The sequence below is a fragment of the Aythya fuligula genome, chromosome Z (assembly GCF_009819795.1).
Source record: "Aythya fuligula isolate bAytFul2 chromosome Z, bAytFul2.pri, whole genome shotgun sequence".
NCBI classification, from domain to species: Eukaryota; Metazoa; Chordata; class Aves; order Anseriformes; family Anatidae; genus Aythya; species Aythya fuligula.
Window position 1 is genome coordinate 19,350,083 of NC_045593.1, and position 14,440 is coordinate 19,364,522.

General features: G+C 41.2%; 1 protein-coding gene across 3 annotated transcripts in view; it reads right to left on the reverse strand.

Annotated features, from left to right (window-relative positions):
- Positions 1-14,440, reverse strand: part of ANKRD55 (ankyrin repeat domain 55) — a 50,514-nt gene that overhangs the window by 24,058 nt on the left and 12,016 nt on the right. For all 3 annotated transcript variants that reach the window (XM_032205849.1, XM_032205848.1, XM_032205850.1), the window contains 3 exons: positions 12,571-12,680; positions 9,211-9,271; positions 5,443-5,571 (listed from right to left, as the gene is read on the reverse strand). In XM_032205849.1, coding sequence (XP_032061740.1) covers positions 5,443-5,571; positions 9,211-9,271; positions 12,571-12,680 — 300 coding nt within the window. The remainder of the gene's footprint in view (positions 1-5,442; positions 5,572-9,210; positions 9,272-12,570; positions 12,681-14,440) is intronic.

Here is a 14,440-nt window from a genome sequence, read left to right on the forward strand (position 1 = left end):
TAAACATGGAGATATCATACTCAAGAGCAGAGACAGGCTGCAGCTCCTACTACAGGGAGAAGCCTCCATAAAGCTGGCAGCTCGGGTTGCTGGGTTGAAGGGTTTTGCGCTCACGGGAACTTTCTCTCATTGTTAAGGACTTCTAGCATCCCTCCTCTGTACCCTGGATGAGTGAAAGCTCCTGAGGAATGGGAGCATGTTCGCTCTGCGTCTGCTGCTGCCATGCCCTGGCTGCCATGTGGCTGTGATGGCAGTAGAGCACCAGTGCAAGAATTTGGAACACCCTGTGGTTTCTCTACACTCAGGGGACAGGGTCAAATGGGCCCTGTGCTTAGGGAAGGAACAACCCGTAATACCATCGTCAGCTTTCCTCCTGCCAGTGACACTTTGCCAAGAGCTGCCTGGAAGCAGCCCAGGCACTTCACAGGGTGTGTTTCTGATGGCAAACCAACATAAATTAACAACAACTCTACTGACGCCGTTGTAGTTACATTGGTGAGACACAGCCAGCTCACAGAGAAGCTCATTTGTCTTCTCCTAACCCTAGTGCTTCAGCCTCAGACACCCACTGAGACGGCGTCTCTTGCCGACTCGGAGCATCCCAGCTTGGCTTGAATTTGTGGTACTTCTGGAAAGAAAACGTGTTTTTGTCGTACGGGATACTTTGTCCTGTGGTCCTTAGAGCACTGCCTCTACTACAACAAAGGGACAAAGTGTTCCTAACATATTTTTTATCCTCTCAGCAACCTTGGTGGCTGTTGGAAAGAGCTACCAAGTGACAAGGATAGTCACAGAGCCCTACCTGTGTGGCTATCATATGTCACTGCCTCTCTCATCCTCTCTTTGCTCAAGCACAAACCTTAACGACATACTAGCCAAGTCTCTCTGAGAATTTATTTTCACTTGGACTCTTCCATAATAACCGAGTATGATTTACTGTGCACCGTGCCTATGACTAAAGTTACTTGGCAGCTTTCCCCTGGTAGTACATTGTTGTGAGGACTGATTTCTCTGGATGAGCTGTTTGTTTATGTGCTCTGAAAAAGGGGTCTTTTTTTTTTTTTTTTTTTTTTTTTTCCCTGCAGTAGCATAAGGATTTATTCCTTACTGCTGCCAGAGAAATGTATATCTTTGTCTCCCAGTGCCTTTTTGTAAGGCATAGGAGATTAGAGCATTTATAGATACTGAAAAGGTGTTGTGTGTGCACATTACTCATGTTCTGGCAACCACTTGCAGAGTTATACACAGACTGTGCTAAGAAGAGGTCTGGCAATTATCCTGCACTTACCTACAGGTTTTGCCCTAAAAAAATCCTGCTAGCCTCATCAGGAGTTTTGCAATTGATTTCCTTAGAAATTTGATTGGCACAAATAATTATATTGTGAACAGCGTGTTCGTAGTTGAAGAATTTACTGTTTAACGATTAATTATTTTAGGTAAAGGCAGTTTTTCTGATAATCTGGTTGTACTGATGAGTTTGTATATCAATATTGTACACTTCTATACCACATAGAAGTCACAGGGGCCTTCAATTTACAATCTGTCATAAATGGAAGTGGAAAAATAGGTCACAGCTGCAATAGAAATCTAAGTAGCACTAGGGAATGTCCCTGGGCATCTGAAGTCAGCTGGCCATACTGTAAATTTTTTTAAGTCTTCCAAATTAAAAGCTCCTGATGGTATTGGAGCATGTTTGTTTCTTACTCAAAACCAACTTTTTGAAATCACTTTTCTTCCTCATTTTGCAGCTTGACAGCTCACTCCATAGAGCCCTGCTGCTATGCAGTGGCCCATCCTCCATAAGCAACAGCTTTACTTTTTTTGTAAATATATGAAAATATTTGCACAAGAAAGGGATTTCTTAAGGTAATGGTTAAAAAAAATATAGTGAATCTGTTTTTTTCATTCATTCCTTAGCAGTGAAAATTGTCTTTAAATCTTAGTGACTTAAAAAAAATAAAGTGCTGCTCTCCTTTTATTGCTATCTCTAGAAAACTGCATGAAACAAAGAGAAACCACATCCAAATCTGCAACAAAAGAAATCTGCCTGAAACCTCCCAGACTGTGAAAGGTGCTCAGTTCATGCATCTTTTCTGGCCTACTTCAGCAGCAAACACATCTGCCATGAAGAAACACTCACTACTTTTTAAGAGGCCTGAGAAGTTTCTCTCTGAATCCTTCCACTATAGCCAGCCCACAGGAGAAAAACTGGGGTGCTGGGCAGAGAGGATGGGTGCAGAATGATGCCTAGAGACAGACCTGGCCCCAGCCACCACTGCCTGCTCTGGGACCTTCCTCCTGCCCCTGGGCTGGGTGTTTAGTTTTGTCTTTTGCTATCCCCTGCAGCAACAGAGTAGCTAGTTATTTCCTAGATGTCCTGAAATGCAAGTGTGCTCTCACCTTCGAAACATTACAGAGAGGCTGCCACGCCTTTCCAGTCAAACACAAATAAATAATTGTCTGTGATTTTCTTTTACAGTGTGTGTGAATTATACAGGTATTTCTTTCTGCTCTCAGGAAAGGAGGGAATTAAATAATTCATTTGTTTCTAAAAAAAAATATCCCAAGATTTTTTTTTTTTTTTTTTAATATTAACACTGCAAGTCAAAACATAAATAAAAAAATCAGAAGTGCAGCTCCACAAGGCAGAATATTATATTCAATAGCTTCTTTTTATCTTATAAGTTTTTTGTTTGTTTGTTTGTTTTTTACTTTACATGAAACAATCACTAGAAATCTTGGTTTGATTGTTTGTTTATTCTTAAAATGAAAGCTGATATTTTTACATAATCATATGACTTTGGGAGCCAGAGTATTAAGAAAGAGACAAAGAAACTTCTGGTAAAAACCATAGGAAGTGGCAAGACAATGCAGGGAGACTATAAATCTTCCTAAGGTAATAGTGTACTGTTTCTAGGGTACTAATAATACCATTATGATGTAGTACTATGGAGCATGCTAGTGTATAATAATATATCATATACTGTATTTTACAAGGATTTCAATGACATCATTATCTAGGACTCTTAAAAAGGCTTTAAACTTAATTCCAGTATCAAGGTAACAGGTTTTGTTTATAATGGTATGCTTCCTTCTGATTACAGCAGTTATTGCTGATTGGAATGAAAAGAGAGAAACACCTCCTAAGACACCCCTACTATAGCCCTATCTGTACTGACTTGAAAATAGTGCATGTGTGAAAGATTTGACGTGAGGCATTCCCACTTTGAACCAAAATGATTTGTGTTTTCGACACTGATGCTGACACATTTGCACTGAAGACATGAACTCGAGTAGCAGGAAGGTTGAGCTTCTCAGTACAGCAGATCTTGGTGTGGGCAAGGTGTCTTTAGGGCTGGGACTCGACAGACCCCGTCTGTCTGGTGGAAGACCAAGCACCAAACATGTGTTCTTTGAAACAGACAGCATAGAGCAATTATTCTGTATGGAACACATGTGAGAATTCTATTTTTGGTGGTGGATGATGGTTTTTACGTGGTCCTGCTCTGAGTTTCAGTCCAGTGTGCACAAACTGCCTTCTTTTCTGCAGTCTCTGAAACAAGTTTCTGTGTTATGCCTGGTCTTCCCCTTACTGAGTTTTTTAAAAATTAAATTAAACACAAGGCCCTATTCAGACAAAAACAACCCCTGCAGCTGTTACTGCTTGAGCTCTGTGAGTCTCTTGTGCTCCGAAGATATAAAAGCAATTCTTAAAGGAAAATTAGCCCCTTTCCAGTAGCTATGGAAGAGGTTATTAAACATTGCTTGACACGGTCTTCTCAATGAGCACAACCCTGCCTTCATCTTTTGATCTCCAGGGGAAAACATTCACTGAGCATATTAAAAATTGGTACGTGGGAATGATGATCACATGCAGCAGAGCTGTAACAGCAGACAAAGCCATGGCTGTCCACAGTATCTATTTCTCTTGGGCCTAATAGAGCAAGAAAGAGCAGTGGCTGAAAATATTTCTTCTTGGCCAAGCCTGAGTAAGGGAAATGCTAGCAGATCTATTCCATGCTCTGGTATTTGAACTAGCCCTTCTTGACCTATATTATGAGAAATATGTGGATGAAGGAAGCAGTTTATAAGGCTTCATAGCAGGAATCTGTCAAGAAGAGAAAGGGTCTCATCCTACTCATATTTTCTCTTACTTCTGGGAGCAGCTTAGAGAGAGAAAGAAGAGTGATTTATGATTTACCTCCACCTGGGGCAAAGTGGGTTTTGTGCAGCTGCAATTTCTCCCTTTCTTAAGAGTTGTTCTGCACATTTATGAGAGAAAGTGGGAGGAGCAAGCCTAGAAAAAACACACAACGGACTAGGTACCTGTAGTTTCCGAAGACAAAAGAGTAAAGGAAGTAACTGAAGTTCAGACTGATCAGGATTAAAGAATGAAACTATTGGTGAAATAACACCAGTTGCAGAGGCCAAAATATAACTCAATTTCAGAAAAACAAAATTTGAGCCTATTGTGCCTGAACCATCTGTGGGAGGCTGTGGTTGAAGGAAACAGATTATTCTTTCTAGATGTCCTTACTCATTTATAGCATGTGGCAGTTCAGAGATTTTTTATTTCTTTGTTGGCACATATTTTAAGATGAGTTTACTTGGACCAAAAGGTGAGGATGCAAATATTTAGTCATTGTAGGAAAACGTTACTGGATTTTTATGTAAGTTCTATTTTTGCTTATCTGTTGAGCAGGTGTTTTGAACACTGATACTGGAACTTGCTATGGCAATTGAGCAAGTACAAACATGTTTATAGGATTGCTATCCTTTCATCTGGGATGTTTTTGCAGTAAAGTTTATGCATAACTTTTTAAACTACACTATTTTACACCACTTGCTAATAAGCATATTACCAATTTTGTAAGAGTGTTAAATGTCATATGCATTTATTTACCTGTGTGTTTTTCTTCTCCAATGATCTCCCACATTATTTTTAGCAATTTGATTTTTTTTTTTTTTTCTTTTTCATGTGAGATAGGGAGATACAGCTCAGTGGGAAATGTGTCTGTCTCCCCATCCTCCTTAATTTCCACAGAAGCAGGGGCTCAACCCCTCTACCAATTGTTCCACAACTATTTATTTTAAAGGATATTTTAAATTGCATTTACATTATTATATTCTCAAAGATTGTTAGAAAGACTATTTAAGCTGCAGATTTCTATGAACCTGATTCAGTGAAAAAATCTAAGCACATGAAACACACTTGTAGTCCCAGTGAGATAAATGATAACTGTTCAGGGCAACAGAGCTCACTCTACATGAAGCACACCTTGCTCTCTGGAGCAGGTCTTAGATCCTTGTCCCATGCCACTGGCAAAATGCTGGGGGTGTTACTGGACATTCTTAGCATCCTTTTTCCTCATTTCATTTAGGACAACACAATAGCCGGCTCAGTTCAAGCAACTGCCTGATGAAACCGCAGCTGTGTCTCACCTGAACGGCCCAGTGCAGTGCGGTTTTGAAGTCTTTGTCCACCAGGGTCAGGTCTGCTCCCTTGTGCAGCAGGGTCTGCGCATGCTGGGGCCTGTTGTGGAAAGCAGCCCAGTGGAGTGAAGTCATTCCCTGAAAGCCACAAACCCGGAGAGCAAATAATGGTCATGCATGGTAGCTCCCTTCACGTCTCTCTCAACTACAGATAAGCTACACAGTTCTGAAACCATTTTGGCTGGACTGACTCTTTCCACTCTGTCTTGACTTGGAAAGATCAGTTACAACTTCTGAAATAATTATAAGAGGGAACCTAGCAATCATCTTTTTGGAGTCATTACAGAATATCAATACAAATATGAATGTTTCTTTCATGCCCATCTAAAAAATGCATGGTCATCACAAAAAAAAAATGACAGCTGGGGAATGGTTCCTCACTGCTAAGTTTATGTTCAGTGAGAAAGGACTATTTTAGGCTGGTGCTCTGTCATGACACCACGTGATGTTTATCTTAGGTTTTATCTTTGATTCAAAATAAGTATTATAAGCTAGAATTTTAGCTGACACTATTTAGCAAGCTAAGGAACTGCCCCCGTGATGTCAACAAAAAGACACACAATATAAACATCCCATATTAACTGTTTAGGAATAAAACAAAGCAAATGTTAACTGATTTACCTGCATTTTCATTCCAGTTTACCTGTGTCTAGTCAGTCTCAGTAGATTAGAGAATTCATGGCCTGTAATTTCACCTTGTCATCAACACTGTTAAACACACTTATAATTTACTCTAAACCCATAATATCAAAGACTTTCTGCATGAAGTTACAACAGCAGCATGTTTTTTAAAAATTGCTAATGTTCAGATGAGGTAACATTTTACTTTGTGGAGGTGCCATTTACTACCTGTTAACACTGAAAATGTATTTTAAGGGTCTTTTCTGGGTTCTAAAATGTTAAAAACCAAAAAAAATGTAGAGTGGAAAAGAAATGTAAACTTGACATGGAACACCATAAATCCAATTGGCAATAACCCAGATAAAGCACAAGCTATAAAACATTCAAGCATACAACTTATCAGTGAAATAATACTGAAAGTTGTAAGCAGTATTTTTTATGTAAAAGTTTGAACCCCTCAGCTTTCATTTATCAGGTATATTTTCAAGTCCTTGCATGGCTTAAGTATGGATGATGACAAAATACAACAGACGAAGAAGAGCAGTTTTGGTCTTAGCTTGGTTTTACAAAGCTTAGTCATAAGGGGTTAAGTTTTGTAAAACCAAAAATGAGGATGAAATCCCAAACCCACTGAAATTAATGAGAGCTTTGCCACTGATACTGGTGGACCAAGATTTTGATGTTTCGGACCAATTACTGTTGACAGACACCCAATGTGAGGCTCTGAAGTGAGGTTTGAGTGAAGTGTTTCCAGACTGGACATGGGTCCTCACACCTAACCCTGGAGAGCAGGAAAAGTCACTGGAAGAAGGGAAGCTACAGTGTACTAGGCCAGCTTCTCATCATCTGCTCTCAGTCTGTTGATATGGACAAAAGGGCAAAATCCTTGAAAAAAAAACAAGTTTTTCCTTGTTCTTGCCATAGCCAGAAGCAGCCAGCTGTAAAGTAAGAGTGTAAAAACTGTGTGTAGGAACCAAAGACCTTCCTAGTCCAGGGTCAGTAGGAGATGTTTAGCGAGAGAATATAAGAAGTAAGGCTCAGTGTTATACAGTCACACAATCTCACTAATGACTTCTTGTGCCATCCAGATCTCCATGTGGTAACCACTCATTCTGTGAAAAAGTGCTTCCTTTCATTTTCTTCATATACATTCACTGCTGCCTGATAATTTCTGTGGGTGCCTGCATTATTTTAGATGTAAAAGACAGCAGTCATTCTCATCTTCTCTGTGCTGTTCACGATGTCATGAACTTGTATTATACCATCCCTCTGACGTAGCTACCATCCTGAACATCCTATTGTAGTTAGTTTGTTCTGGTTATTGACCTACCCATGAAAGGAAACTATTCTAAATAATCGTTGTAGTCCTTTTCTGTTCCTGTTGTTGTATACGCTTTTTCAGATGACTCTTGCAGCCGGCATTCAAGGTGCAGGTATACCAAGAATTTAGACAGAGCATAGGGCTGCTTCCTGTTTTGGTCTCTTTTTCTTTTCTAATAATTAGTGTTCCACGTGTCCTTCTGGAGTGCCCAAAAGAGTACAGAGTTGAGCTGGTCGGAACAGCACCTCACACGTGTGGGAAGGCTGCAGTGGGTGATGGCTATCCAGCTTATGCCCATCTGCTTTGTGCAAGGTGATAGCACCCTTGAGTGGCATCTGCGGTTGTGAGAGGAAGCATGAGGGTGATATCAGAACTGTCAAAGCTGTAGGGCTCTGAAGATCTAAAAAATGTAATGTTAAAAATAAGAAAGCCCAACAGTTGCACATCTATTAAAAATAAAGAGTAATAGGGGACATAAAAGGAGAAAACCAAATACTAAAAGCAAACCAAACCAAAACAAATGGCTATTGATGATTGGGCAGCAGTTTCATGAGCATAGATGGGTGCAATCCAGTAAAAGGGGACCTGAAATAGCATTCACAGGCTGCGTTTGCCCCTGGGAAATATATTGTGATACTGCTTTTGCTCAGATTCTAGGCTTTTTCAGGGAATGTTTCTTCCCATTGTTGTCTCACAAAGCTTCACAAGAAACCCACAGAAAGCCTCAGTTGTGGAAACTATGAAACCTCCAGATGTATTTTTTACCGTTTGTGTGTTCATGCATTGATCAGTGTGTTTTTCTCAAGTGTAGATGGGAAAACTGAAGTGTTTTACTTATGCCAGGAGAACAGCTTCATTAGCAGAAATAATTTGTGAGGTTCCACACTTTTAAGAAAACATTAATATTCAGGGTTTAGCAGTGACATTTGAACAAATAGCATTCCCATGCCAAATGACCTAGACTAAAAGTTCCAATTTGCATTCAGTGATGCATTACAGCAAACCATTATGGCTTGAAATTGTCATTCATGGTTACATGCAACTCATTAGCAACATAACTCTATGCCAAGACAAACCATATGTCTGGTTTAGGCTGTTGTAAGTGGGGTCTGCAAACCATCCAGTAGATAAGGAAAACTCATGGGAAGAGAGAAAATTAGCAGCCCTGTGATGGTTCTGGCACCATGGAGAAGAGAAACACCCTTGAGCAATTGCTAGAGCGAAGACAAACACAGGAAAAGATGTCCAGAGTCTTTCTCGTGCCTTGGCTTCTTTATCTGGAGAACACATTTGGGAAGCTGACACTCTCCTGTGTACACTGTATGTGTACATGCAGGGCCAAATTCTTTAAGGATCAGAGTAACCTAGCATAAATTTTTGTTCTTCCATGCTTGTTCTGTGCAATACCAGGTTTCTGTTATTTTTTCTGTGAACAGTTAGCTCTTTAACGATAGGACGTTTGGAAAAGGTGAAGATTTAATCCAGGGTCCAACTTAAAAAGGATCAAAAGCAATTTATGTCTTAGCAAGTGAGTTAAGAGACTGTCTGAAGATACCTCAGAGCTGGCAGTATATGGAGAAGTGTTATTAGTGTAAAGGTGCATCATTGTGGGAAAAACGTGATAGGGCTTCAGAGTTCAGCAACAACATTACAGAAATATCTGACTTGTGCATTGTCTTACCATAAAATTGATAGTTCAGTGGACTCTTTCTGAACAGCATGAACTGTATGATCCCAGAGCCTAGGACAGTGACTTACAGCACAAGCTCACTCACCTCATTGTCCTGATGATTAATTTCACTAAGATTTGACTGCTGCAGAAGCACGTTCAGGAGCCTGTGGAAGCAATGACATAATCAGTGTGCTGTGCTCCTGACTAAACCTGAAAATTTGACATCTTTTGAGAAAAAAAGGCATGCAATTTCAAGACAAATCAGTATTAGTAACGGGCACAGGTCAGAATCTTAGGCCTGCACTTTGTCGTATTAGACAAGCAAATGAGACGTTATGGCTTGTTGTCAGAACTTTGTGAATCAAAAGCAGACCCACTAGGAAGAATTCTTATGTTGATTGCTGGGGTAGAATCAGAATATGTAATCCTATACATGTGTGCAGTTTTGGGCAGCAATACCTCATCATTCTATTTCATAAAGTTTTAAACAAACAGAACTATTAATGACCTGTTTCTAAAATGATTTTTAATGCTCTGTAACTCTCAGAGTAATGTGATATTGTGTATGTGTTTGTGTGTGCGTACCTGCATATATACTGTATGTTTATACACACCTAAACCAATAGCATTTGGCAAGGCCTTACAGTTTTTCTGCTGGGACAGAGCCATTGTTATGGTATAAAACACAGTAATGCTTCGGTTCACCTTCTTATTGAATATCAGACTACAAACACTCCCCTCTGGTGGTGGGAACAGTTACAATAAAAAAGTCACGTGCAATATTCAACAGCAATAATGTTTTTAGCACTGCACAGTTTTTACTATTCCTTTCCTTATGGCCTTATATCCTGTGAAGATCTTCTGAAATAAATTATGTTTCATAGTAGGATGATAAGTGTTTGGATCATGTAGAGGACCATGCAAATGAGTCAGAGCCTCTAAGAAAGCCAAATAGTATAGGTGCTAATGTGGATGTACTGTTGTTCTGAGTCTAGGAAAAGGAAAGATATAACCTTAGTGGATCCTTAGGTAAGACCACTATCCAAAACTGTGCTTACTCTGAAGGTGTAAATTTGCAATAAACCTTCAAAACATGGAATTCAAAATACATTCTCTTTTGCAAGGAGATTAAAAGACAATGAAGAGTTAAGGTGGAAACTCTGATAAATGTACAGATAGTGCACAGATAAATGCATGCAGTCATGCATTGATTTCCAGGAGACTGAGTGAAAATCTTTTGCTGGTTTTTGTCAGGACAATCTTCAACAACTTCCAGCACCTTTTCCAGATTGAACTGTGTTCAGGTGTGTTCATCAGATCTAGTTGAGGGTGTTGCATGTGATTTTTTTTTTTCCTTTTCTTATTATTAAAAAAACCACAAAAACCATTATTCCAAACAATACAAACAAACAACAACAAAAAATACATTTACAAATGCTTAGGGCAAGTTCCGCCTGTGAAACTCTTATCTGTCTGGTAATGCCATCTTCAGGTGCAAGAAGTTTAAATTTATTTATAAACTAGAATATCCCTTAATGGTGAAGACTGGGCAGATCCCAGTCCTTTGTCAGGACTTAATATCCATTTATATATGTATGCAGTCACATTTAAGAAAGGAGTGTTAGACCTCTTTTTTGAATCACACAGCCAATGGCATAGTGAAGTCATACTATAGAAACTCTGAAAATCATGATTTAGGATTGTTGTGGATAGTTTTTTAAAAAACTGATAGGCCAGAGACTTTTTGTGGTCATTAACTCAAAACAGAATCTCAGAAATTCACTATCTGAAGACAAGTCTGAGTAAAAATGTACTGGTGGGCTGAGAGAACGTGAGATAACAATAATATGCTGTTAAAACTCCTTTATCACACTGTTATATAATCTGTTACATGGTTCTGTAGTTTAATTCCACATATCATCAGTGAAAACAGTGTAGGGAAGGACATATCGTTCTTTGAGTGTAAAACCTCTTTCAACTAACTTTGGCTTACTTATTTGCTCAGACCAACAGCAATCCTACCACTCACATGTGCAGATATTCAGCCATCCCAACTGACATTTCTCTTTTTTCTATTCTTAAAGACAGAATGAATTCCCTTTCCACCTTGTCTCTTAGGCTCTGTGGTACCTGCATTGAAGCATATTAATCAATTATTGGAATAATACATGAACTGGCTGATCACAGTCTCCGGCTTTCTGTGTGGTCCATGTGCTGTTTCCAGCACATGGAGTTTTAGCAGGGGACTGCCAGCTTTTAAACTCAGCTGAAAAAGCATTTCATAGCTCACTGCTACATATACTTTTTTAATAATGACATGAGACTCAGGAGTGACAATGAGCACGATGCAAAAGCCCCTGCACAGTGCTCCAGGCATGTCTTCTGGGCAAGGGGCAACTCCAGCCAGGAGGAGACAGAGGACAAAGAATAGAGCAGCTGATGAATTCCTGTTTAGAGCAAAGGTCTGCCTCTGTCTATGGAGAATAAGAAAAATGTTCAGGGAACCCTGCCTGCTGCTGTTAAAGTAGATTACTGTTCCCTTTCAAGTAGCAGCATGAGCAGTGTTGTACAAACATTGTCTTTCTGTGGAAGCTTTGTTTAATGATAATGTTTTCATACTGCTGCAGAAACCTTAAACTATTCTCTCCAAGTGATGCATGAAAAGCAATGATGAAGGTGGAAAATGAAGTAAGCTATTAAAAAAGGCCAGAGAGCAAGATCAGCAGAAATGCACAGAGCTCTGGGCAGGCCTGCTATGGTGACAATGACAAATCCATAACCTCAGTGATAAAGTCACATGAATATTTAACATCTACTGAATGTTTTAACTGTCTCTGATATCTTCCTGTTCCTCCAAACATGATTTACTTCCTATTTTTTTAAGTGAATTTATTAGTAAGTACAAATCAAGACTTAATATATGTTAAACCTTCCTATTATCACAGGCTAGAATGAGACAAAGAGGACCTGTGTTGGAACTTCCTCTCAAGAGGCATGCTTTAGTTTTTACCAGTAGGAGTAGTTAAAAACGAGACTTTCCACCAAACCTCAGCTTCCCCTTCACAGCAGGGGCTCTCAGAGAGATTGTCATGTGGAAAACTTTTCTCATGCTGGCCCATGTTACTTGGAGGAGAAACCCAGAAATAAAGAACTGGTTGTAACATTTCTTGTGGAGTGGTGCCAGAACGATCAAGAGAAACTAGAGTTTCAACCTTTACTATATACATATATTTCAATTTTACTACTTTTTCTCCATTTTTTTTTCTCCTGCTGTTGTTATTTTGTATCAGTCTCCTCACCTTGCTTGACTATGTACCCCTGTTATAGAAGCATTAGGCAATGCTTTTCCTGCTCTCCGCCCCTATGACAGCCTGGGATGGGCTCCCCATTGGGCTGGGTAGATGGTTTTGGGGACTACCTGTTGAGATTCAACCAGCAAATGCTGGTGGAGCCTGAGACATACCTCACATCAGGCTCTGCAGTAGCAGCATGTAGTGGCAACCTTCCATTTTTATCAGGTATGTTCTGCTTAGCACCGTTTCTGAGCAGGCTTACACAGCCTTCCAGCCATCCCTGAAAAAGAAATTACAGTATGTCAAAGAAAAAAGTAAAATGCATTAGGCTAGATACTTGCTTGGTGGTTCTGACATTCATATGTGACCCTAGCTGTTTCTGCCACCTGAGGAAATATACTTTGTTTCTCCAATATAGGTCTCTCCCTACTCAGTATGGTTTTTTTTTTTTTTTTTTTGTAGTCTGTCTCAGAGTAACTCACCCATTGATTTTAATGGAAAAACTTTCCCTTCCCTTCCCTTCCCTTCCCTTCCCTTCCCTTCCCTTCCCTTCCCTTCCCTTCCCTTCCCTTCCCTTCCCTTCCCTTCCCTTCCCTTCCCTTCCCTTCCCTTCCCTTCCCTTCCCTTCCCTTCCCTTCCCTTCCCTTCCCTTCCCTTCCCTTCCCTTCCCTTCCCTTCCCTTCCCTTCCCTTCCCTTCCCTTCCCTTCCCTTCCCTTCCCTTCCCTTCCCTTCCCTTCCCTTCCCTTCCCTTCCCTTCCCTTCCCTCCCCTCCCCTCCCCTCCCCTCCCCTCCCCTCCCCTCCCCTCCCCTCCCCTCCCCTCCCCTCCCCTCCCCTCCCCTCCCCTCCCCTCCCCTCCCCTCCCCTCCCCTCCCCTCCCCTCCCCTCCCCTCCCCTCCCCTCCCCTCCCCTCCCCTCCCCTCCCCTCCCCTCCCCTCCCCTCCCCTCCCCTCCCCTCCCCTCCCCTCCCCTCCCCTCCCCTTCCCTTCCCTTCCCTTCCCTTCCCTTCCCTTCCCTTCCCTTCCCTTCCCTTCCCTTCCCTTCCCTTCCCTTCCCTTCCCTTCCCTTCCCTTCCCTTCCCTTCCCTTCCCTTCCCTTCCCTTCCCTTCCCTTCCCTTCCCTTCCCTTCCCTTCCCTTCCCTTCCCTTCCCTTCCCTTCCCTTCCCTTCCCTTCCCTTCCCTTCCCTTCCCTTCCCTTCCCTTCCCTTCCCTTCCCTTCCCTTCCCTTCCCTTCCCTTCCCTTCCCTTCCCTTCCCTTCCCTTCCCTTCCCTTCCCTTCCCTTCCCTTCCCTCCCCTCCCCTCCCCTCCCCTCCCCTCCCCTCCCCTCCCCTCCCCTCCCCTCCCCCTCCCCTCCCCCTCCCCTCCCCTCTCCCTTCTCTCTTCCTTCCCCCTTTTTTTCCTTTTCCTTCTTTTTTTTTTTTCTTTTTTCTTTTTTCTTTTCCTGCAGCTATGGCAAGCAGTGAATGAATAAACAGTGATTAAAAATCTGCTAATTCCTGTATCACCAGCAAATGCTACACATATTCCTGCATGTGAATTTAATTATGCTAGTTTAAACCATGAACAAGAGCACTTAATCTTATTTGCTTTATGAGATTTTAGCAGGGAAGGCAAATCAACACTAAAGAGCCTCAGAGTGTGGTCTTACAAACATTGCTGCAGAAGTTTGAATTAGTGACAATGGTAGGCTAAGAACAGCACGAGAACAGATGGAATGAATCAGTTCTTGGACTAAAACCTTCTATTGATCACTTCAGCAAAACAGCATGTAAACAACCTGGTTGCAATTGCATAAATTTTTCAGCATATGCTTAAATCACAGGGAAGTCAAGTACGTGTTCAAGTATTTTCTTCAGACCTCTGCAAGCAACCGATAAAGACCATTGCCTCCTGTATGAGCTATGTTGGATCAACATCTCCAGCATTCACAGAGGAAAGTCAGAACATCCCTGTTGTGGTTTCTGGTGGAAGTACAGGACTGCCGAATTCTGCATGTGATTTTGAACATGGAGCTCTGCTGAATTCAGTTCTCTGGACTGA